We start from the raw sequence: 26,809 nt of genomic DNA on the forward strand, positions 1-26,809 counted from the left end.
TCTCTCTTATCATTGATGTTTCTCTCTCTCTCTCCATCTCCCTTCCTAGCTGAAATCAATAAAAATATATTTTAAAAAACTTGAAACAAAAAAGAGGAAGCATAGGTTATTCTATGAGCTCTTGACCAATGTCAGCCTAGAGACTAAAAAGCCTATAGGATTTCTTTGTTAAGCCATTTCTCTGGATGTCTAAGTGTGCCAGATTTTGCTATCTTCTGAGTGGCTTTAATCTCACTCTCTATTTTTGGAGCAGCTGAGGTTTTTTAACTCTAAGGGATGCTAGAAAGTAGTATTTTATTTTATTTTTTAAAAAATATATTTTGTTAAAAAAATATATTTTATTGATTTTTTACAGAGAGGAAAGGAGAGGGATAGAGAGTTAGAAACATCAATGAGAGACAAACATCGATCAGATGCCTCCTGCACACTCCCTACTGGGGATGTGCCCGCAACCAAGGTACATGCCCTTGACCAGAATCGAACCTGGGACCCTTGAGTCCACAGGCCGACGTTCTATCCACTGAGCCAAACCGGTTAGGGCTAGAAAGTAGTATTTTACCTTAAACTGTGTTTGATATTGATGTATTGATATTATATGGCTACATAAAAGAGAAAAAGCAAGAAGAAAAAGCAAAACTCAGTGATATCTAAACATTAGAAAAAATTGTAAATGCGAAGGTTTCCCCAGTGGGGGACAGGAACTTTCAAACCTGACTCTAAGTTCTACAGCCTCCTATCATTCTCTTCAAGGCCAGCTTCACCTCTTTGTTCCGCAGAGTGTAGATGATGGGGTTGACAAAAGGAGTGATGGCTGTGGGGAATAGGGCAGCTGCCCCATCCAGGGGGCTGTTGGCTTCAGGCCTCAGGTAGATGAAGGCACAAGGCACATAGTACACGGTTACCACAGTTACATGGGCTCCACAGGTTGAAAAGGCCCGGCGCCGCCCATCAGCTGTACGGATTCTCAGGATGGCCTGAATGATCCGTATGTAGGAGAGGAGAATCAGGGAGAAGCAACTGGCAACCACCACCCCAATGTCCACAAAGGTCACCAGCTTGTTGACTGTTGTATCAGCACAGGCCAGCCTCAAAACTGCAGGGATGTCACAGAAGAAGTACTCTACCTGATTAGGCCCACAGTAAGGCAGACGGAAGGTTAGGATGGCCTGGAGAGCCCCATGGATGGATCCTGCCACCCAAGCTCCAGCCACAAGTAATGTACTCAGCTTAGCATTCATGAGCACAGGGTAGTGCAGGGGCCGGCAGATTGCCAGGTACCTGTCATAGGCCATCAGGGTGTAGAGGAAGCACTGGGTGCTGCCCAGGAAGTGATAGAAATAGAGTTGAGTGACACAGCCACCAAATGAGATGGGTGTGATGACTAAAGTGAAGTTCATCATGAAGCGAGGAACAATGATGGTGGAGATGGCCATGTCAATGACGGAAAGAACACCAAGAAAGATGTACATGGGATGGGCGTGGAGTTGCACATCTACCCAAACAGTGATTAGAATAAGCAGGTTCCCCAGCTGAGTTAGGATGTAGATCAGCAAAAAGAACACAAAAAGAAACATCCTTAGCCTGAGTGGATAGGGAATTCCTGTCAGGATGAACTCAGTCAACAATGTGCTGTTGACTCTTTCCATCTTCTGGAGAATTCTTACCTACAGAATGGACAAAACAGGACTTAGCATGGGGGTAAGAGGAAAGTGAGGAGGAACTAGAGAAAGAGATTGTAAAAATTGGGACAGTGGCAGAGAAGTTTCTCTCATGTGGAGAGATGACAAGTAGGGAAAAGTGTGTTCTGTGACAGGGGTTGGCCTGTTTTGTAAGGAAAGTTTTATTGGAACACAGCCATGCTCATTTACATATGTATTGCTGCAGCTGCTTTAGTGCTAGGATGGCAAGGTGGTCATTGTGTTTGTCCTGCAAACCCTAAAATATTCACTCTCTGGACGTTTATAGAAAATGTTTGCGCTTAGAAGTTTGTACCTAGAGAACTTTTGCCAAAGATTAAGGATTTACTGGAAATGACACGTGTGGGAAAGGATTCAGTAGAACCTCAGTTCTGGAACTTAATACAGTCCGGAAGGCTGTTCAAGAAGCGATTTGTTCAAAAACCGAATCATTTTTTTCCAATTAGAAATCATGTAAATTTGAATTATTCTGTTCCAGACCCAGAAATGATTCCCTGTTTTAACTTTTCTGATATATAGTACATGTCTAATGTACTGTTTAATCTATAAATAAACACTTTTTTCCTTCAATTTATCAAACCACTCCTTACTAGCCTTATAGGAGTCACTTTAAACACTGTTCTAGGGATGTCTTTCAGCATCTTTGCTTTTTCACATATCATTTCCTCTGAAATGCTATCACAAGCTAACTGCTTTTCATTCATCCAAATTAGCAACACTTTTTCTACCTCTACAATTGCCTGTGATTTATGTTTTGTGAGCACTTTCACACCCTTGGCAACATTAGCACTCTTGATCACCTCTTTATGTTTTAAAATCGTCCTAATCATTGATTTTGCCAGCAACAAAAGCATGCTTTCCTTTGTTGCCTTAGGGATGCTGTTTGTCATGCTGAGGTATCAACATAAAGTGTTGCTGGTTGGAGAACTGAATGTTGTTGGGTTTTTTCCTTGACAAACAGACACTTTTCCCCTTGAATAACTTGGAACCTAATTGTTTGAGATGGAGGATGTTTGAGAACTGAGGTTTGACTGTATTTGTTTTGTTAGAATTCTGCCAGTTAGAAACTTCCAGAGGCCACTGCCTCATTCTTATCTCTGCCAGGATATAAGCTTATATGGAGTGGGGAATATGCAGAAAGGCAATGAAAAATTTTCTTTCCCTCTTTGTAGTAGACAAAACGGAATGGAACTTTGATTAAATGGCTGGTTGTGTGTGACAGTGATTGATGCTGTGTAAGTCTACTCTCCAAGTCCTTCATCATTAAAGGAAAAGAATGGCCATGAAGCTGTGAGCATATAAGTGAAGTTGTGGTTGGTGCTTGATGCTATGTATTTTGATTCCTTTGTATCTAATATTTGTGTCTTGGAACATGGAAAAGGAAGAGAGAAGAGGAGGAAGCAAAGAGGGATGGTCACAGTGAGAAGTCAGGTGCCTGCTCTGGTCGAGCAAACCAGAAAAGGTCAGATGTTAAACTCTGCAGTTTTACGGTAGAAGCTTGATTTGGTCTCCCTACAGAATCAGGCATCGGGAAATCAGTTCACACTGTTCAAATACCTGAGAGAATGACTTGTAAACCAAACAACCCATTTGTTAATCTGTAGTGGGAGAGCTCACTCCCATGACTGAAATGGAATGTCTACTACTCCGGGCAACCACTTATTAATATTGAGGTCCCTGGAAAACAAATTAGGAGCCAGAAGTATTTTTCTGAGTTTTGAATCAGAGCAAAGGGAATTTGATGGAGCACACAATTCAGGCTTCAACAGTTTCAATGAATTGCACCTGGTAAATCACAAGTATCTCTAGATTTCACTCTTTCCTTCAGATACAATATCTTTTTCTTCTGGGCAGTAGTGAGGATATGTTCACAAGGTTTTACTTTAATTATTTTCTTTCTGAGTCTATATCTCTTTTAGATTGCCTTTATTATTTTCAATGGCTTTCTTCTTTTCAGCACATTTCTCAACTTTTTAGAGTTCCTAAATTATCTTTTGCTTATTTATTTTTTGTACTGTTTTCTTATTTGCTTTAGGGAATACTCTCTCTGTTCTCTGAATTACTCTCTAGGAACAATGACTACTTTTGGGAAATTTCCTGTAAATAGGGAGATCCAGTCCACATGCAGTGTGCTGATTCTTGTGTGTGTGTGTGTGTGTGTTTTAAATACATGTAAAATATTTATTAACATGAGAATGAGAAAACTAGTTAGAATATAAAGTTTCTAAGAACATTGAAGAATAGGGTATTTATAGACATTAAAAAAAAAGACTATTGGCATAAGGTTGCTAGATTAATATAAACCTGGTTACAGTGCAATGAAACTATGGCTTTGGAGATAAATTTTCTACCAAAAAGAAATCTACAAAGTTAACATGCTACTTCATAGAACCTGAACTTAAAATGTTTTTAAAATTAATTTTTTATATTGAGGTATAATTGATGTATAACATTATATTAGTTTCACATGCACAACACAATGATTCAATGTTTGTATATGCCAATTCTCATTTTATTTAACCTGAGGGAATAGTATTTCCTAATCTTGCCCTTAGATTTTAGAACCATCTTAAAGGGAAGGATGAGGGGAAGGCATATAGCCCTATTTGTAATACTGTCTTTATTAGGTGTGATTTTACTCCAGTTGCAATTAAAGTTTCTTCTATCTATTTCTCTAACAAGTTTCTTCCCAATTTAGTTATAAATATTAACAGGACAATTTTCTTTTTCCTTCTTCCCTGTGCTGTTGCCATTATTATAGATCTCCAGGCATGAAACTTGGGTGAGCACCCTTCTTCTTACTGTGATTCATTGATATTTCAGATGTGGCTCTGAGATGCCTTAATTTCTTTCAATAACAAAATTGGAGGTAGGAAGGGAGAAAGAGAGAGAGAGAGAGAAAGAGAGAGAGAGAGAGAGAGAGAGAGAAAAGAACATGACACAAAGAGAAAGAAACATGGCACTGATGAAACCTCAATGAACTAGGATGGTATGAACTCACAAAATAATGATGGCATTTTACACCTGTACAGTGATGATCCTTAGAGGAGTTAAATGACAGAGGAGTCCCATGGCTATACAGCGCTAGAGTAAGCACTACCACTAGGATTTATGATTTCCAGTCTAGTATTCTTTCTACATTTTACTTAGCATTCCTTCCCACAAATAAGCCCAAATAATTTAGTAAATCAGGTTATTTCAGATTGTAAATGGTTAGTTTTAAAAATTCTTTGACAACATTAATTGTTAGTGTGCTGAAGCCATAGCTTTGTCTATGATCAGAATAACGATTTTAAGAATTTGATGGTTCATTTTGTCAAAGATTCTAATTGCTGCCCTATTTCTAAACCTAGATGTAGTAGAGTTAAGTGCAGGTTCTAAACTTAAACACATTTTGTTCCCATTAATCTGTGAAATGGCCCATCTCCTTTCACTGTCACACTGATACATTTTTTAAAAAAGTAGACCATTGCCTGGGGGCTTAGCAGTATTTTCATTTTACAGGGACTGTGAAGGTATTGATGCAATACATTTTTGCACTGTGATCTTATATCAGATACAAAAGGTCATCTAGTATAAGCATGTTTGAAAAAATATGGGAATCATTAGTGGATCACAAAACGCCTGTAAACCTATAATGCTGATGTTTAAAAATTGTTAGTGACTGATTTGCCTCAGGCCGTGGTCGGCAAACTGTGGCTCATGAGCTGCGGTTTGCCAACCACGGGCCTAGGGCGTTAAGTACGTTTTCTAATGAGGAAAAGAGCAGGCTTGACCCTATTTCAGCTTAATTTTGGTCTCAAATTACATACCTAACTCTAGTCATCCATTTACCAAATGGTCATGAAGAAACTTAAATTTTTTTATGTCTTGATAATAAACTCAAAGCACTTTCTTTTAATTTATATAAAAGCATCTTAAATATTTAGAACACATATAATCTATTGCCATTTTCCGAATTTTACATGACATGAAAATAATCGAAATCTTCACAGTCCCAATAAAATAAAACTGAAAATAATCTAAAGAGAAATAATATGTAGATATATAATAAATATATACATATAAACAATGAGATGAGAAAAAATTGAGTTATTAAGTTTGATAAATAAGGCCTCAAATTTCCTTTAAAATATAAAACCCTTATTAGCAATGCATTTGAACTGTCTGTTTAAATAACACAGAAATCAGATTATAGTTTTACTCACATCCATTCTTCACATTTTGGGCAGAGAACCTGTGTTACAGGAAGAAGGGACCTGACAAGGACCAAACAGCAAGGAGTAAAGGTGGAACCACCACAGAACTCCAAGATATTCTTACCTTTTAAGGCAGTGAATGAGCTTGAAGAAAGGTGGCTTTAGAGAAAGATGTAGCCAGTAAAAGGCTTGGGGAGATAGTGTTATCCCCATATTATAAGGCTAAATAGTAGCTGCACAGTTAGACTTGGAGCAGGAAAGAAAATTTCTATGAGAGCAGAAAGAAATATATTGCATAATGAAACAAGAAAAGACATTGAGAGATAAAATGACTGAATGTGAAGAAATCCTTTGCACAGTGTTTGAACCCAACATGTATCGATATCTGAAACTTACTCTGTGGTCATCTAGAATTAGGAATATCTTCCTCTCTTGTCAGCACCTCTCCGCATCAGTGATCAAGTCCTGTAGATGACATTTAACTCTGGAAAATGGAATGGGACTTGGGGGAGAGAATCACCTTCATCTGGAGGTGTCAGTATCCACAGAAAATCCTTTCGCAGTCTGAAAGAAGAGATACGAAGCTGTTCCTAGGATAATTTCAATGGTTTTGGGTCTCACAGGGTCAGGATATTTACTGTGAAGAGCTCATGGCAAAAGACCAAAAGAATGAAACTCTTTATTATTTGCCTGCTTAGTTGTAGAAGTCCTCTTCTAGTGTCCTTACAAACTGGGGAAAAGAGTTGGGGTTCCCTCTGAAGGTAACTGCTAAGGTTGGTCTCCTTTGTGTTCTGTTACATCATTTATTTTCCCCAGAGTCAATTATAATGTGTGAGACATTCAGCCTAGGGAATATTATAATAGAACCCTTGTTTTTTTTTCTTATTGTTGACACTTACAGATGTCCCCCCTCCCCAACTTTGTCCCCTTCCAACCAGCCCCCATCCCTCTTCCCTCTGGCCATCACTATACTATTGTCTGTGTCTATGGGTTATGCATATATGTTCTTTGGCTAATCCCTTCACCTTTGTTCATCCAACACCCTCCTCCCCACCCCCCGCCCACTTCCCTCTGACAACTGTCAGACTGTTTCATATATCCATGCCTTTGCTTCTATTTTATTCATCAACTTATTTTGGTCATTAGATTCTACATATAAGTGAGATAATATGGTATTTGTCATTCTCTGACTGGCTTATTTCACTTAGCATAATAATCTCCAGGTCCATCCATGTTGTTGCAAAAGGTAAGATTTCCTTCTTTTTTTTTTTATGGCAGTCTAAGTATCCCATTGTGTAAATGTACCACAGCTTTTTTTTTTTTTTTTTTTTAAGATTTTAAATCGATTTTTAGAAAGGAAGGGAGAGGGAGAGAGAGAAAGACACATCTGTATCCCCCCTACCTGGGATCAAACCCACAACCTAAGAATGTGCCTTGACCAGGAATTGAGCCGGCAACCTTTTGGTGAACGGGATGATGCCCAACCAACTGAGCCATACAGGCCAGGGCTGTACCACAGCTTTTTAATCCACTCATCTGCTGATGGGCATTTGAACTGTTTCAAGATCTTGGCTGTTGTAAACAACGCTGCTGTGAACAGAGGGGTGCATATTGGTGCTTTGGGATTCTTAGGATATATTCCCAGAAGTGGGATGGCTAGATCAAGTGGCAATTTTATTTTTAAAATTTTTGAGGAAACCCCATACTGTTTTCCATAGTGGCTGCACCAATCTGCATTCCCACCATTAGTACACTAAAGTTCCCGTTCTCCACACCCTTGCCATCACTTGTTTGTTGATTTGTTGATGGTAGCCATTCTGGCATGTGTGAGGTGATACCTCATTGTAGTTTTAATTTGCATCTCTCTGATGACTAGTGACGTTGAGCATTCTTAAAAAATATATAATTTTATTGATTTTTTACAGAGAGGAAGGGAGAGGGACAGAGAGTTAGAAACATCGATTAGAGAGAAACATCGATCAGCTGCCTCCTGCATACCTCCTACTAGGGATGTGCCCACAACCAAGGTACATGCCCTTGACCGGAATCAAACCTGGGACCCTTCAGTCAGCAGGCCAACACTCTATCCACTGAGCCAAACTGGTTAGGGCTGAGCATTTTTTTCATATGTGTATTGGCCATCTGTATGTCCTCTCTGGAGAAGAGTCTATTCAAGTCCTTTGCCAATTTTTTAATTGGGTTGCTTGTCTTCCTGGTGTTGAGTTGTGTAAGTTCTATTTTGGAGATTAACCTCTTTTCCGATGTATCATTAGCGAATATGTTCTCTCATTCAGTGGGCTCACTTTCATTTTCTTGATGCTTTCTTTTGCCATGCAGAAGCTTTTTAGTTTGATGTAGTCCCATTTGTTAATTTTTTTTTTTGTTTCCCTTGTCCTAGGAAACATATTGGCAAAAATATTGCTACAAGAGATGCCTGCCTATGAGCTTTTACTGCCTATGTTTTCTTTTAGGATTTTCATGGTTTCGTGACTCACATTTAAGTATTTTTTTCATTTTGAGTTTATTCTGTGGATGGTGTAAGTTAGTGGTCTAGTTTCATTTTTTTGCATGTACCTGTCCAATTTTCTTTTTAAAAAAATGTTTTTATTGATCTCAAAGAGGAAGGAGAAGGGAGATAGAGATAGAAACATCAAAGATGAGAGAGAATTATTGATTGGCAGCCTCCTGTACATCCCCTACTGAGGATCAAGCCCACAACCTGGGCATGTGCCCTGATAGGGAATCAAACTGTGATCACTTTCCTGGCTTATAGGTCAGTGCTCAACCACTGAGCAACACTGGCTAGGCTACCTGTCCAATTTTTCAACACCATTTGCTGAAGAGACTGTCTTTCTCTTGCCTGCTTTGTCAAATATTAATTGACCATATAGATGTGGGTTGATTTCTGGACTCTCTGTTCTAGTCCATTGATCCATATACCTATTCTTATGCTAGTACCAGGCTCTTTTGATTACTATGGCCTTGTAGTATAGTTTGATATCAGGTATGGTAATATAGTAGCACTAGAGGCCCAGTGTGCAAAATTTGTGCATGGTGGTGGTGGGGGGCCCTCAGCCCGGCCTGCATCCTCTCGCAATTCAGGATGCTGCATGCACCAGTGACCATATTTTTCTTACAGGTGAAAGGCATCTTGCTGTTGTATGGGAAGCTACATTTTTTTGCCCTGATTATAAAAAGTAGTACATAACATGATCCTTCTGAGGCAGTAGTACCATTTTCCCCATCTTATGGGTGGAAAACTGAAGCAGAGAGAAGTTAAGTAATTGGCTTTGTCACACAGTTATGTGTCATAATCAGGGCTGACCACAAAATGTGCAAGCCAGAGTCCATGCATGTAATTACTGCATCATCCTATTTTTTCAGTGTTAGAGTAACTTTGCCAGGTTTTAATTTTTAAATCTAAGGGACTGTTCCCAATATATAGGGTAGGGTCCTTAGGCCTGGCTGGTGATCAGGGCCATCTGTGGGGTGACTGGTGGGTGGAGCGATCGGAGGGCCCCCGCTGGCACCTGCCTTGGCTGGTGGTCTGGTGCTGCCCGCTGGCTGGCCCCACCCCTGGATCACATCCACTGCTTGCCTCCCTCTGCATGAGGCGACCAGTGGGGCGCTTGTTGGCATACCCTGCCCCCCAATTACCGCTGCTGGTTGCCTCTCTCTGGGGGGGGCGGGGGCGGGGGGCATTGAGTATCTGCCCCCTGGTGGACAGTGTGCATCATAGCAACCGATTGTTCTGCTGGTTGTTTGGCCTATTTGCATATTAGGGTTTTATTATATAGGATCTTTGTGATAAGATGAGGCCAATATTTATGGTTTGTTTCTGGGAAACTCCCTTATTCATAACTTTTCTGAATTTTGTAACATCAATTTGGACAAAGTCTGTGGGGCTTAACAAGGCTTATTGATGATTGCATGTCTGTGATTTCTTTTACCTTCCAAAAGCAAATTTGCAAAAAAAGGAAGGAAAAACTAATGTGGTTGTTATCAGTCAAAATATTATTTTATTGGCATATTCACATTTCATGAAATTCCTATTTCTTTGAATTACTACAGTGCTAACATAATCTGCACAGACTAGGAGAAATAGAGTGTCAGGGTTAGAGTTAGAGGGACACGAGAAGTCATTCAATTCAACTATCACATACAGTATGCTCCCTGAGTAGTGAATTTTATTAGTATTTCTTAGTTCTGTTTCTTTGAATACTTTGAGATTCATTTGACTTCTTTTCTGCTAGTCTGATCTTTGGAACTGTCTGAACCTTTTCTCAAACTTTCTTCAAATGTCTAGTGATGGTCTATGTATTAAGAGAGTACCTTGAATGTGATCTATTCTTCTGCCCCCAAAATTTTGAGGTGAACTCTGTAGCTCCCAAGTCACTTCGATGTTGAAGTATCTAGCACAGAGGTTGGCACATTTTTTCTGTAAAGTGCAGATAATAAATTTTTTTGGCCTTGAAGACCATACGGTCTCTGTTGCATTTATTCAAGTCTGCCATTGTACATGAAAGCAGCTATAAATAGTACACTTAAAAACGGACATGGCTGCCAGACCGACATACTCAGTGAATGAGCATCGACCTATGAATAGGAGGTCACGGTTTGATTCCTGGTCAGGGCACATACCTGGGTTGCGGGCTCAATCCCCATTGGGGGCGTGCAGGAGGCAGCTAATCAATGATTCTTTCTCATCATTGATGTTTCTATCTCTCTCCCTCTCCCATTCACTCTGGAATCAATAAAAATATATTTAAAAATGGACATAGCTATATTATAATAAAACTTTATTTGTAAATAGCAAAACTTGAATTTTATATAAATTTTGTGTTTCAGCCCTAACCAGTTTGGCTCAGTGGATAGAGCGTCGGCCTGCGGACTCAAGGGTCCCAGGTTCGATTCCGGTCAAGGGCATGTACCTTGGTTGCAGGCATATACCCAGTAGGGAGTGTGTAGGAGGCAGCTGATCCATGCTTCTCTCTCATCGATGTTTCTAACTCTCTATCCCTCTCCCTTCCTTTCTGTAAAAAATCAATAAAATATATTTAAAAAAATTTTATGTTTCATAAAAAATTATTCTTCTTTTCTTTTTCCCCAACTATTTAAAAAGTGTAAAAACCATTCTTAGCTTGCAGGGTTTAAAAAAATCAAGTAGCAGGCTAAATTTGGACCGCAGGTGAATAGAGGTGATTAGGGGAAGAACAAAACTTGTTTGTGACAAATTAGTGAGAACTGGCCCAAAAGGGTGTGTGTGGGTAGATGAAGCCAGGCGAAAATGTCTGTATTACCTTTTCACAGCCTGGCCTTTTCTTTTCTTATATTTTGCTGCTTCCATTATTCTAGAAAGCATGATTTCAGTTGAAATAGTTTTCAAAAAGGAAACTGTTAAATTTTATGGGTCAAGGTTTGTATATTACAACCAGAATACATGTGAAGAAGTACTTTGTGAAATAGGGCTATACAGGTACAGGCTCATGATTTCCTAAGTTGTTCACAACTTAATCTAGTTTCACAGTTTCAATTGACCATCTTCTAGATTTGTTCCACAAAAATCACTCTTTTTCACAATAGTAGTTGTGTTCATTGATTAAATTAGCAATTGTGAGTGTGAGAACAAGAAAAAAGTCCTCTCTTTTTCTTTGCTGTAGCCTTCTACAATTTATGAGGAGCACCTGATAATTAAACCTCAAGATTGTTAATCACTCTGTTCAAACTGCAAGACAGGATGAGTAACTCTCAAGGGTACATTCTTGCGTACACCTCCTCCCTGCTGGTTTAACAACTCAAGGATAATTATGGAAAGTTCCCTTCCCCCCTTCTCTTCAAAAAGGCCTCTTTTGAACTCTTCATAACTTTTACTGTAAGCATGATTTACAGGCTTGTGTGAAGATACTGATAAAGACACCTCCCTAGGACATCCGCTCAGATTTAAAAAAGATAGGTTTTCACAGACAGCCCAATCCTCCTCCCTGCTTTGTCACCTAGCAACAACAGCCATTATCCTTTAAAAGAGCAGGCCAATGTTTATTTCTTGCCCTTGTATTGATTAGCAATGCACCAGACCTTTCCCTTGGGGGAAGTAAAAAAACAAACAAAACTTTCTCTCTGCATCTATCTCTTCTTTTATTTTTTATTTTTTAAAATATATTTTATTGATTTTTTACAGAGAAGAAAGGAGAGGGAATAGAGAGTTAGAAACATCGATGAGAGAGAAACATCAATCAGCTGCCTCCTGCACACCCCCCATTGGGGATGTGCCCGCAACCAAGGTACATGCCTTTGACCGGAATCGAACCTGGGACCCTTCAGTCTGTAGGCCAATGCTCTATCCACTGAGCCAAACTGGTTAGGGCTCTATCTCTTCTTTTAGTTGTGAATTCTTTCACAGCCCTTGTCACCAGCCAAAACTATAACAGTAATGATACACATACCTCTAAGAGAGTAGTTAGGTTTTATGGATTAAATGTGCATATAATCCCAAGATCTCACAGGCCTCACAGCATCTTATCTCCTCTGGCAACAATAATGAGGTCCATGAGGTTAAGTGTTACACAAAAGACATATCCATTAACTTTCATTTCTTTCTAACATTATTTTAGTTGTGTCACAATTGGCAATTTTATTGCTTCTGATGAGAGAGATGCAGATAAAGAGATGGCAGCCATTGTTGTTGCATCTCCCCCTATGTTTGCAAGCTTCTCCTCCTCCAATTGAGGTAACTACCAGGGGATTTAAAGAGCTTGTGTCTTTTTCTCTTCCTTTATTTTTTGCTTTTTATCTCTTCAGGAGACAGACATTAAGATATGAATATTAAAAAGCAACTTCAGGTCGGAGAACCAAGATGGCGGCATAGGTTAACGCCGGAGTTTGCTGCTTTGAACAACTACTTCAAAAGTGAAACTAAAAGACTGAACGGACATCACCCAGAACCACTGGAACGCTGGCTGAGTGGAAGTCCTACAACTAGGAGGAAAGAGAAACGCATACGGACACTCAGAGGAGGCGCCGTGCTGAAGCCAAATTCTGAGGTGCGGAGTGCGTGGAGCGGGCTGGCGGCGGAGGGCACGGTTGGCGTTTTCAATCGGGAGGGAGTCGCAGACTCTGAGCTCCAGATCCGGGCGAGTCTTTAGGGACCCAGACTCAAACGGGAGAAGCGGGACTGCCTGGCTTCGGTCAGAGCGAATGCAGCTTTCTCTCCGAGGTTTGCAGCCGTTGCTGGGACTCAGAGAGGCAGAGCCCCTGGGGACAGGACTGAGAGCCACCATAACTGCTCTCTCCGGCCCACCCTGTTGATCCTGTGCGACCCGCCCCGCCCAAGCCCTGCACACAGGCATTTGCCAGATAGCCTCAGGCAAAGGCTAGATTAGCACCTCCCTAGAGGACAGAAGTTCTCTCACTGCAGACACAGCTGATTCTTATAGCCACTTGGCCTGGAGGTCAAATCCTCCCTGGAATTAGCTACAACAATCAAGATTTAACTATAAAACCACGAACAAAGACCACTAGGGGGTGCACCAAGGAAGCATAACAAAATGCGGAGACAAAGAAACAGGATAAAATTGTCAATGGAAGATCTAGAGTTCAGAACCACACTTTTAAGGTCTCTCAAGAACTGTTTAGAAGCCGCCGATAAACTTAATGAGATCTACAAGAAAACTAATGAGACCCTCGATGTTATATTGGGGAACCAACTAGAAATTAAGCATACACTGACTGAAATAAAGAATATTATACAGACTCCCGACAGTAGACCAGAGGAGCGCAAGAATCAAGTCAATGATTTGAAATGCGAGGAAGCAAAAAACACCCAACCGGAAAAGCAAAATGAAAAAAGAATCCAAAAATGCGAGGATAGTGTAAGGAGCCTCTGGGACAGCTTCAGGCGTACCAACATCAGAATTATAGGGGTGCCAGAAGAAGAGTGAGAGCAAGATATTGAAAACCTATTTGAAGAAATAATGACAGAAAACTTCCCTCACCTGGTGAAAGAAATGGACTTACAGGTCCAAGAAGCGCAGAGAACCCCAAACAAAAGGAATCCAAAGAGGACCACACCAAGACACATCATAATTAAAATGCCAAGAGCAAAAGATAAAGAGAGAATCTTAAAAACAGCAAGAGAAAGAAACTCAGTTACCTACAAGCGAATACCCATACGACTGTCAGCTGATTTCTCAACAGAAACTTTGCAGGCCAGAAGGGAGTGGCAAGAAATATTCAAAGTGATGAATACCAAGAACCTACAACCAAGATTACTTTATCCAGCAAAGCTATCATTCAGAATTGAAGGTCAGATAAAGAGCTTCACAGATAAGGAAAAGCTAAAGGAGTTCATCACCACCAAACCAGGATTATATGAAATGCTGAAAGGTATCCTTTAAGAAGAGGAAGAGGAAGAAAAAGGTAAAGATACAAATTATGAACAACAAACATGCATCTATCAACAAGTGACTCTAAGAATCAAGTGAATAAATAATCCGATGAACAGAATGAACTGGTGATTATAATAGAATCAGGGACATAGAAAGGGAATGGACTGACTATTCTTGGGGGAAAGGGGGTGTGGGAGATGCGGGAAGAGACTGGACAAAAATCGTGCACCTATGGATGAGGACAGTGGGTGGGGAGTGAGGGCGGAGGGTGGGGTGGGAACTGGGAGGAGGGGAGTTATGGGGGGAAAAAAGAGGAACAAATGTAATAATCTGAACAATAAAGATTTAATTTTAAAAAAAATAAAATTAAAAAAAAAAAAGCAACTTCAGCCCTGACTAATATTGCTTAGTGGTTGGAGCATTGTCCTGCATATTGAACGGTCACGGGTTCCATTCCTGGTTAAGGGCATATACCTTGGTTGCAGGCTGATCCTCAGCCCCAGTTGGGTTGTGTGCAAGAGGCAACCAATAGATTCTCTCTCCCCACCCCCTCCCTTCCATTTTCTCTAAAAAAAAAAAAAAAAAAAAAAGCAACTGCACACACAGGGAAAATGAGAAAGTGACCACATATGCCCAAGGAAAGGTTAGAAAAGGCCTCAGAATATCTAAGTTTACATTTCAGGCTGATCCTTGGCAGAAATAGACTACATGCACAACCACCCTATCAATAAAAAACAAAACAGAAAACCCTCCAAAACCAATAAACCTGGCAAGCCCTGGGGAAGGAGGAGAATCTGATTTTCAGAGTTACCACCTTAATAGATTCAAATGTCTAGTGTTCAACAAAAAAATTCATAAGACATACAAAGAAATAGGAAAGTATGGCCCATTCAAAGAAAAAAACCCCAACAGAAACTGTTCTTAAGAAAGACCTAATAGAAGATATAATAGACAAATATTTTAAGCAAGTGTTTCAAAGATGCCCAAAGAACTAAAGGAAGATGTGGAGAAAGTAAATAAAAGTATTTGTGAACAAAATGAAAATACCAAAAAAAGATAGAAAACCCAAAAAAGAAACAAAAATAATTCTGATGTTTTGAACCAGGACATGTGCCCTGACCAGGAATCAAACCCCAACCTCCTGGTTCATAGGTGTATGCTCAACCATTGAGCCACACTGGCCAGATAGGGACAGTCTTTTTGACAAATGGTGCTGGGATATCCACATGTAAAGAATGAAGTTGGACCCTTACCTAACACCATATACAGTATAGTCCCTCCTTATTTATTGTTTTGCTTTCTGTGATTTCAGTTACCTGTGGTGGTCAATAATGGCCCCCAAATATTAAATGATAAAATTTCAGAAATAAATAATTTAGGTTTTAAATTTCACACTGTTCCAAATGGCATGATGAAATCTTGTGCCATCCTGTTCCACCCTGGGCCGGACATAAATCATCCTTTTGTTCAGTGTGTCCATGCTGCATATACTATCTGCCCCTTAGTTACTTAGTAGCAGTCTTGGTTATCAGATTGGCTATCAGAGGGAGAGAAAGACCATATTCACATAACTTTTATTACAGTACTAGAGGCCTGGTGCACAAAAATTTGTGCACTTGGGGGTGTCCCTCAGTCCAGCCTATGCCCTCTTGCAGTCTGGGACCCTTCGGAGGATGTCCACCTGCTGGCTTAGGCCCGCTCCCTGGGGGATCAGTCCCAAGCTGGCAGTCAGACATCCCTCTGGCAGCCCGGCAGCCCTCGGGGGATGTCCACTTACCAGCAGGGAGCAGACCTAAGCTGCAGTCGGACATCCTTAGTGCTGCTGAGGAGATGGGAGAGGTTCCCACCACCACCACTGTGCTGGCAGCCATCAGCCTGGCTTGTGGCTGAGCAGAACTCCCCCTGTGGGAGCGCACTGACCACCAGGGGACAGCTCCTGCATTGAGCATCTGCCCCCTGGTGGTCAGTGTGTGTCATAGTGACCAGTCTTTCTCAGTCGTTCTGCTGTTAGGGTCAATTTGCATATTACCCTTTTATTATATAGGATAGAGGTCTGGTGCACGGGTGGGGGCTGGCTGGTTTGCTCTGAAGGGTGTCCCGGATTAGGGTGGGGGTCCCGCTTGGGTGCCTGGCCAGCCTGGGTGAAGGGCTGTTGGCTGTTTGTAGGCTGGTCAAGCCTCCTCCCCCACCCCAAGTGGGGACCCTCACCCCATGGAGGTTTGGCCAGCCTGGGTGAGGGGCTGATGGCTGTTTTCAGGCTGGCCACACACCCTGTAGGGTGGGGGTTCCCCACTCGGGTGCCTGGCCATTCTGGGTGAGGGGCTGAGGGCCGTTTTCAGGCTGGCCAAACCCCCTGGCCACAGACGCTCCCAGCCTCTCTTTTTTTCTTTTCTTTTCTTTTTTTTTTTAATTCTGGGATTTATTTACCTTCTATAATTGAAACTTTGTAGCCTTGAGTGGAGCTCAGAGCTGGCCAGGGCAGATGGGAAGCTTGGCTTCCTCCATCACTGGGGCAACCAAGCTTCCTGCTTGCTCCAGCTCCGTGGCCATGGCCAGCTGAAAGCAGGTATCTGGGGTTTATTTATCTTCTATAATTGAAACTTTGTTGCCTTGAGTGGAGCTCAGAGCCGGCCAGGGTAGGCGGGAAGCTTGGCTTCCTCCATCACTGGGGCAACCAAGCTTCCTGCTTGCTCCAGCTCCGTGGCTGCCGGCCGCCATCTTGGTTGGGTTAATTTGCATATAGTTGCTCTGATTGGCTGGTGGGCGTGGCTTAAGGTGTAACAAAGGTAGGTCAATTTGCATGTTTGTCTTTTATTAGTGTAGACATTGTTTTAATTGTTCTATTTTATTATTAGTTGTTGTTAATCTCTTACTGTGCCTAATTTAGAAATTAAACTTTATTATATATACAAAAAACCTCAGACTATATAGGTTCAGTACTATTCATGGTTTCAAACATCCACTGAAAGTCTTGGGACATATTCCCCATGAATAAAGGGGGACTACTTTACAAAAGTTAATGCATAATGAATCAAGGACCTAAATGTAAGTCTAAAATCAATTAAACTTACAAGAAAACATAAGACAAAAGCTTCACAAAGTTGGATTTGGCAATGATTTATTGGCTATGACCCCAAAGGCACATATAACAAAGGAAAAAATAGAGAAATTGGATTTCATAAGCATTAAACAGGTTTGTGTATCAAAAGACATTATTAACAGAGTAAAAAGATAACCCAGAGAATGAAAGATAATATTTGCAAATTACATATCTGATAAGGGATTAATAAATACCCAGAACCCTTAAAACTCAATAAAAAACAAATAACCCTATTCATTAAAAAATGGGCAAAGGACTTGAATGGACATTTTAAAGAAGATATACAAATGGCCAACAAACCATGAAAAGATTCTCAACATCACTAATCATTAGAGAAACGCAAATGAAAACTACAACAAAATATTACTTCATACCCATTAGAATGGTTACTATATATATATATATATATGTATATATATATATATATATATCCAGAAAAACATCAAGTGTTGGCTAGAATGTGGAGAAATTAGAACTCTTGTACACAGTTAGTGGGAATGTAAAAGATACTGCTGCTGTGAAAAACAGCTTGCTGGTTCCTCAAAATTTAAAAATAGAATTAACACATGATCCAGCAATTCTTCTGGATATATACCCAAAGTAACTGAAAGCAGGGTTTCAAAGAGATATTAGAATATCCATATTCATAGTAGCATTATTCATAATACCTAAAATGTAGAAGAAACCCTAGTATCCATCAATGGATGTATAGATAAAAAAATGTGGTATATACATACAGTGAAATATTATTTATATTTAAAGAGGAAGAAAATTCCACAATATTCTGCAGCATGAATGAACTTTGAAGTTATTTAAATAGGAATTTTTAGGGGTGAAATTGGCAGATTTAGGGAATTTTTAAAATTAAAGGGGTCCATGGAAGAAACACAGGGCTACAGAGCTACAAAGCTTACATTTCCATAAGACAAGGAAGCAGGGAACAGCAGAAGTTACATTTCCATAAGACAAAGGAACTGGGAGTAGTCAAAGGTCTATATTTACAAAATAAAGAAGGAGAGCCTCACATGTCCCATGTGAGGTTTGACCTTTGAGCTCAGGAGTTGCTATAGTGACCAAATCACAGGGGAATAGTGGCCAATCAGAGGGGATAACGAGGCACAGAAACTGCAGCCTTTATACACCTGGGAAAAAGGAACTCGGGGGACTCTTTCCCCCTCCTATGTGGGAGACTGTACTTGTTCTTCAATAAATTTCCACCTTTGCTATACCATCTTTCATCCGTGGATTCATTTTTCGTCTCCCACAGACAAAGAATCCGGGGAAGCCATCCTGCCCAGGGCAACACCGCGTGTTCCAGTCCAAAAATCCCATATCATTATAATGCTTAGTGAAATAAACAACCACAAAAAGGCAAATACTATATGATTCTACTTATATGAGGTACTTAAGAGTAATCAAAATCTGAGACAGAAAATACAATGGTGATTGCCAGGGACTGGAGGAAGGGGAGAATGAGGAGTATTATTTAATGAGCATAGAGTATCAGTTTTATAAGATGAAAGGACTTATGGGGATGGATGATGGTGATAGTTGCACAACAACACGAATGTATTAAGTACCACTGAATTGTACACTTAAAAATGGTTAAGATGGCCTGGCCAGCATGTCTCAGTGATTGAGCATTGACCTATGAACCAGGAGGTAATGGTTCAATTCCCGGTCAGGGCTGTGGGCTTGATCCCAGTGTGGGGCATGCAGGAGGCAGCTGATCAATGATTCTCTCTCATTATTAATGTTTCTATCTCTCTCTCCCTCTCCCTTCCTCTCCAAAATCAGTAAAAATATATTTAAAAAATGGTTACGATGGCAATTGTCATGTGATGTGTATTTTACCACAATAAAAAATCTGCAAAAAAAAAATTTGGCTCACATGAAATACACTGCTGAGTGAAAAAACTGTCAATAAATGAACACATTTACCTGGTCCTTCATTTTCTGGAAGGAGCTATTGATACTTGCTCTTAACACTGTCCTGTACTTGAGTTCTCTGTTTCCAATTTCTTTTAAATGTTCCTCCAGGTAAGACCTGGACAGGTTACAGGGATAAGTCAAGGCTATTTACCTCATTCTGGCCTAGTTAGAAGGACATTGCATGATTGATTGATTGGCTCAATGAATGACTAGCTAGTTGGTGTCCAGATTTTGATGTTTGGCATTATGATAATTGACCAAAAGCTTTCCTGGATGCTTTGGATAATTCAAATGTAGTTCAAAAGGTTTTCCTAGTGCTGTTTTTTTTTTTTTTAAATTCTCACCTAAGGATATGTGTTTTTTAAAAAATTGATTTTAGAGAGAGAGGAAGGTGGAGAGGGAGAGAGAAAAAAATGAATCAGTTGCCTCCTATACGTGCCCCAACTGGGCATTGAATTCACAAACCTAGGTATGTGCCCTGACCTGGAATCAAAACCTCAACCTTTTGGTATATGGATGACACTCCAACCAAATGAGCCACCTGGGCAGGGCTTTCCTGGGGCTGTTTTAATTTTTTGAAAATTGTCGATTGAATGAAATATAAATTAGGATGTGGTGAAGCTGCTATAACAAAGTAACCCAATAACAAAACCCTGGATTAAAGAAGTTAGAGGCTTATGTTCCTCTCTCTTAAAATTCTGAGGTGAGTGTTCCAACTTGGCAGATGACCCATCTCCACTTGGTTACAGAGTACTGCTAATGGATCTGGGTTCCTGTCATATGCCATTCCACCTCAGAGCAGGTAAAGAACACAGGAAAGTTTCTGGGCCAGTTTTGAGGGCCAGGTCTGGAAGTATCACATATACATAAACTCTCCTCATATTCATGTTGGGAGAACTTAGATATATAAATACACTTGCCTGCAAGAGGGACCAGGAAAAGTCCAAAGTGGGGCAGCCACATTCTAGCTACAGCTCTCTGACTAGGGAAGATGAAGAGAATGGATTTTGGTGGGCAATTAGCCATCTCTACCACAGTGCCTACAAGTAGATATTAGGGAAAAGGGGGCTACAACACAAACACTAATAAAACAATCTTTCTGGTCTCCAGGGACTCTGATCTAAACTACAGTACAGGCCAGCCTATGATAAGTGCTCTTATAAAATTCAAAGGACTAGAGGAGTACAGGGAGAAAGTGATAAGTTCTGACTGGGAAAGATCAAAGAAAACTTGTAGGAATAGCCCTAGCTGGCTTGGCTCAGTGGATAGAGCGTCAGTCTGCGGACTGAGGGGTCCCAGGTTCGATTCCGGCCAAGGGCATATGCCTGGGTTGCAGGCTCCATCCCCAGTAGGGGGTGTGCAGGAGGCAGCCGATCAATGATATTCTCTCATCATTGATGTTTCCATCTCTTTCTCCCCCCTTCCTCTCTGAAATCAATAAAGAAATATATTTAAAAAAAAAAAGAAAACTTGTAGGAATAAGAATTTTTCATGGGCCATGAAGGAAGTACAAAACATCAATTTAGCAATATGAGGAGTATTTCTGATAAAGGAATATCTTAAGCAAAGGCTCAGAGGCCCCAAAGTAAGAAGAACGTTTAAAGAATGGCAGGTAAATTGATGGAGCCACTAGGAAAGAGAGATAAGGTGTGTTGGGATATGATTGTGGAGGACTTTGAATTCCAAGCTAAGAAGTCTGGCTTTATCTATATGCAGTGGAGAGGCAGTGAATATTCACAAAGTGGAAATGACACATTCAGTCCTATGTTTCAAAAAGGAAAATCTGGTAGCGGTATGGATGAGGATGGGGGTAACAAAAGGATCACTTAGGAAGCCAGAGAGACATTCCTGAGACGGAGTGAACAGAAGTTGGTGAGTTATTGCATGGAGGATAGAGAAGGCTGGAAGGAAACACAGACAATCCACAGAGATTCACACCAAGTGCTTGGAAGGATAACTTTGACCTAAGCAAAGCAATCCTGAATGCCTAGCGGCTTGGGAAATTAGGAATGAAGCAAATGGATGAAGAGGGATGGGTTGGCATTATGCTGGTTTCCCCTAAATTTGCCTGAAATAACCCCCTCTCCTCCTAGATAGAGCATTTATTCCTCATATTTATTTGTGTAGAATGTGCTTTCTTCTGAGAGATGGGTTAGAAAAGTGTAAAACAGTTCTGGCCAATATATTGAGGTTAAATATAGCACCAGAAGCTCTTCATAGCAGATTTACATTCAATTAAGCTGAAACTAACATCTATTTGTTGAATGTTTGCCACATGCAGCAGTAGCTGAAAAGAGTGGTAGCAACGAAGATGGAGGTAGTTCCTGAGCCTTTGGTTACTGTTTTCACTTGCAGCCCCCTCGACCTCCTGTTATTCTCTTCAGAGCAGACTTCACTTCCTGGTTCCTCAGTGTATAGATGAGGGGGTTCAGAAATGGAGTGACAACAGTGTAAACCACAGCCACTGCCCCATCCAGGGGACTCTTAGATCCAGCCCGAAGGTAAATGAAAATACAGGGGACATAGTAGACTGTGACCACGGTGAGATGGGAGCCACAGGTGGAGAAGGCCCGCCGTCGCCCATCAGCAGTGCGTATCTTCAGGATGGCATGGACTATGTTGGCATAGGAGAGCAGAATCAGCATGAAGCAACTGGCAGCCATTACCCCAATGTCCACAAAGGTCACAAGCTCATTGACAGTTGTGTCAGCACAGGCCAGTCTCAATACTGCGGGGATGTCACAGAAAAAATAATCCACTTGGTTGGGCCCACAGTAGGGCAGACGGAAAGTCAAGGTGGCTTGGATAGATCCATGGATGGAGCCAGCCACCCAAACTCCAGCCACAAGGATGGTGCATAACTTACCATTCATGAGCATGGGGTAGCGCAGAGGCTGGCATATTGCCAGGTACCTGTCGTAGGCCATCAAGGTGTAGAGGAAGCACTGGGTGCTGCCCAGGAAATGAAAGAAATACAACTGAGCTACACAACCACCAAATGGGATGGTCTTGCTGCAGGGAGTGAAATTTAGAATAATTCGAGGAACAATGACTGAGGAGAGCCACATATCCAGGAATGAGAGCACACCCAGAAGCACGTACATGGGGCGAGCATGGAGCTTTGGGTCAGCCCACACAGTGAGCAGAATGAGCAGGTTCCCCAGCTGAGTGAGCATGTAAATGATGAAGAAGATCAGGAAGAGGAGGATCCTCAGATTTTGGGGGTGAGGTAAGCCCAGGAGAATGAAATCTGTGACCACGGTGTCCAGAGATGTGTTTTGGGTGTTTCCCATCTTCTTTCTGTATTCTGCTAAGATGAATGGTGAAGTCAGACAAGAGAAATACAACACAAGGAGGTGGTAAGAATGCTTTTTTGTCTGATGACCAGAGTCTAGGACAGCCGTGGGCAAACTACGGCCCCCTGGCCAGATCTGGCCCGTTTGAAATGAATAAAACTAAAAAAAAAAAAGACCGTACCCTTTTATGTAATGATGTTTACTTTGAATTTATATTAGTTCACACAAACACACCATCCATGCTTTTGTTCAGGCCCTCCGGTCCAGTTTAAGAACCCATTGTGGCCCTCGAGTCAAAAAGTTTGCCCACCCCTGGAGGTAAACGAAGGATTTCTATATTTTAAGTGGAAAGCATTTGCTACTAATCACCTAAGTTTGCTTGGCAAGACAAGTCCTCAGAGGCTGCTTACTTTCTAGCTGCCCTGAAATGCACCTTCTATGGGAAACACTATAACAAGTGTTGAAAGCCAAGGCACTATCTATAATAAAAAAAGGGTAATATGCTAATTTGACTGGATGTCTTCCGGACGTCATTCTGAACATCCTTCCTGACAAAGCCGGGGCTGGAGGAAAGCCGGCCTGGGTCCCAGGTGCCTGGGGGTGGCCAGAGAAGGGAAGCAGCCTGGGTCCCAGAGGAATGCTGGTGCTGGCAGCCAGGGGGAGGAAGGCTTACTATTGCATGAATTTTTGTGCATTGGGCCTCTAGTTAATAATAATAGTGTTAATGCATTTGATGGTTCTATGCCCAAAAGGGAATCATAGAGAAGTGGGTTCCGGTGTTACGGAGCAGTGCAGAACAATTACTCCACAATTACCATCCCTATTGTTGGTCTCTGACTTATCCTTAAAATGTCTCCTTTGATGATATACAAGAATCTTTGTGATTTAATCCTAGCATATTTCTAGTCTTTTTTTCTTTGGTTCCCTCAGAGCACCACACCCTCCTTCTTTCTGGACCTACTCTTTCTGGAGTTTCCTTATTCATCCAAACAGCCTCATTCCTCAGGATTCACTTTGGCTGCCACCTGCTTTGGGAAGAGTTTTTCTTTAGAAAACAGTCTTCTGGGAGATAAGAGTGTATATTATAAAAGGCAATTGCAGTATCATGTAATAAGAGTTATTTGCTTAAATGCTCATTGGTTTCTTCTACTAGGTTACAAACTCCTTTAGAACAAAACCATAGTCTATTTTGTTTTTTTGTTTGTTTAATGTTTCTGCAGCACCTGCCTTAGTACTTGGCAATAGTAAGTTAATTAATAAATATTTACTAACTGATTGATTGACTGGATTTTGCCAGTTCCCATTAATTCTGCATCCTGTTTCCCTCTGTGATCACATTTCTCATGCTTTATGTCACATGTATTTCAGCAATTGAGTCTATTCCCAGTGTAAACAAAATGAACTTTGCTTTTCATTTGCTCTAGAACAGGGGTCTTCAAACTACGTCCCGCGGGCCACATGTGGCCCGCTGAAAACATTTATCCGGCCCGCGGGGTGTTTTTGCCACCACTGCCTGTCCTGCTTAGCAGCCGACTCGTCCCGGGCCCGCAGTGCGCATGTGTGGAATGTCTGAGGGACAGTGAACTGGCCCCCTGTTTAAAAAGTTTGAGGACCTCTGCTCTAGAATGTTACTTAAATTTATTGATTCACCAAAGTCGTTTAATAGTTTTGATGTTTTGGGTTATAATAGCATTGATTAGTATTGGATTTGACCTTTAGTATGCTGTTATTTTAATATCTTATTTGCCTTCCAACAGATTAGATTCTTAAAAACGCTTTAAAGGTATTAAACATCTGAGTCAGATGTTATTTGAAAACTACCTTTGATGAATAGTTTGTTCCCAAAGAAATTTTCTTATTAACAGTTTCTTTTGTATTTTTACTTGTTCCTTAAACTAAACCATCTTATAATTTTTAAGAAACAACAAAAATTAAAATATATTTAGATTAAACTTTAATTAAACAGAGATATGAACATTGATAGATCTATCACTAAATATACCCTTTTACAAACACTAATCTCAAACATATTTACTCTTCATTATTATTTAACCTTCAAGTAAGTTGACTAAGTGTGGTCATCACTGGGAAAAGAAGGGTGAAGTATGCCATACTTGAGTTTGCGCAGTAATGCTGAATCTGATGCATCATTTACATTTGCACTTATATTGAACTGGAAATTAAGTCTTTGCTCTTGGCTTTATTTCCTCCCTCAAATTGGGAAAAGAAAAAATAAATGTTTAAAATTCAATTCAAAGAAAAAAGTTCTCAACTCTGGAGAAAGGCCAATTTAATTAAAAATTAATATGCCTAATTTATTAACTCTGTGAATAGAGGCTCAATGAGGTAAGGAAGAAGATGGGGGAAAGACAGACTAAATACAATTTTTGACAAAGTTACTGAAACTTTTAAAGTCTAGAAATTAAGTCTCTCCTCCTATTGTGAATTGATGGGGCTTTAGGAATGCTTCCCTTCTTGGACTCACATGGACACGGCAGCAAAACCTGGAGGAGACTGTTCTTTCTCAGGTAGAATAGCACAATGGGCGAAGAAAGTGTCTTTCAGAGCATCTCCTAGGCTTGTGATGATGCTGGATCTCTGCTTTAGAGTGGAATTAAAATCGTCCAGGCTATGGACACATTGACTATTTTAATAATCTATCAGGCCCCTTGCCCTTGGAGGCTCTTTATAGATTGCGACTTCTCTACCTAAGTGGCTTGAATTTTACATTAATTATGTTATTGACTGTATCGCCTTTGATAGAGTCTTTTCTAAAAAAAAAAAAAAAAAAATTGTCAAGAGATTTATAGAAAACTATGTACCTCTTGAGAGTTCTACCCTGAAACATTTCCCCATGAGACATTCATTCCCTTGATCCTCATTGTATTCTGTTTTGGCAGCAAGCAGGAATCATTTCTACATGTCTAGAAAGTACCCCATGAAGAACAGCATGATCTTGCTGAATGACCTCCAATTTTGTGATTCCTTTCTTTGAAATGTTGTGGGATCACATATTTACCCACATTATCTCCAGAAATACATTGAAAATGTACTTAATTTTCAATAATTGAGCTAATCTCCCCCCCCCCCCATGTTTTGATCTCTCTGAATCTATATAATAAAAGCCTAAGCGATCATTACTGTGGAATGACCAGAACCACCGGCCGGTTGCTATGATGTGCATTGACCACCAGGGGGCAGATGCCATTGCAGGAGCTCTGCCCCCTCTCCCCCACCCCCACCCCCCATGGTCAGTGCACTCACAACGGGGGGAATGCTGCTCAGCCAGAAGCCGGGATCACTGCTGGTGAGTGCAGCAGTGGTGGCGGGAGCCTCTTCCACCTCCGCAGCAGTGCTAAGGAGCCTTGAACAGGCGGGTGGTGAGGAGCGAGGGGTCCTGGACTGTGAGAGGGATCCCGGACTGTGAGAGAGATCCCAGACTGCGAGAGGGTGCAGGCCGGGCTGAGGGACACCCTCCCCCCAGGGCACAAATTTTGTGCACTGGGCCTCTAGTATTGATATAAACAACCCTAAATTTAGGTAAGTTGAGTAAAATTTAGTCACCTCCAGTTTAGTCTTGAGGACTCCATTGTTCTCATTGCAGTAGAGACAGAGGATGGTTTCAAATAGTTGTAGTACTCCTTGGATACTTGCTCTCTTTGTTGGGGTTTGGCAGGTTTGGTAGACAACTTGGTCCATCTAAAATTATGGGGTGATTTTCTCCCCCACAAACTTATCTGGAATCAGTTGTGTACTGGGTTTTGTTTGTACTTTCTTACAATAGCTTACTGTTCTTAGCCTCAAGTCTGAAAGTCACTGCATGCAATGGTGACTTTGCTTTGACTCCAGCTGCTGCATGTCATTTCCAATACTTTTCTGTCTTTCCTGGCAAATATACAAGCATGGGTGGGCTTGAGAAGTTCTGTTATGTTCTGAGTGTATGCCTGCTATACCTCTAATTATAAACTTGTTTAGAATAATGTAGCAGAGGACTCTGAAAGTTAATTCTAGTATTTCTGATCCTTGGATTTCTAGAAGGATGGTTGAACTGCTCTCTCTTTTGTTGTTGTTAATCTTCACCAGAGGATACTTTTTCCATTGATTTTTAGACTGAATACATTCTGACTGGGGCGGGGACTGAACCTGCAATACAGGTCCATGTCCTTGAGTGGGAAATGAATCTAAGACCCTTTAGTGTGCA

The 26,809-nt window shown here is 40.9% G+C and overlaps 2 protein-coding genes across 2 annotated transcripts; both read right to left on the reverse strand.

Moving 5' to 3' along the window:
• Positions 1 to 716: 716 nt before the first annotated feature.
• OR10G3 (olfactory receptor family 10 subfamily G member 3) lies at positions 717 to 1,646 on the reverse strand (the record flags this gene model as incomplete). The annotated part of the gene is made up of 1 exon (XM_081106595.1): positions 717 to 1,646. One exon carries the CDS (start codon positions 1,644 to 1,646, stop codon positions 717 to 719), a length of 930 nt encoding a protein of 309 aa, XP_080962721.1.
• A 20,011-nt stretch (positions 1,647 to 21,657) lies between these two features.
• Positions 21,658 to 22,605, reverse strand: LOC308519701 (olfactory receptor 10G2-like; the record flags this gene model as incomplete). The annotated part of the gene is made up of 1 exon (XM_081091838.1): positions 21,658 to 22,605. The coding sequence occupies one exon, from the start codon at positions 22,603 to 22,605 to the stop codon at positions 21,658 to 21,660; it is 948 nt and encodes a 315-aa protein (XP_080947964.1).
• Positions 22,606 to 26,809: the final 4,204 nt, after the last annotated feature.

This window comes from Myotis nattereri (genome assembly GCF_964212035.1).
Source record: "Myotis nattereri genome assembly, chromosome: 1".
NCBI lineage: Eukaryota > Metazoa > Chordata > Mammalia > Chiroptera > Vespertilionidae > Myotis > Myotis nattereri.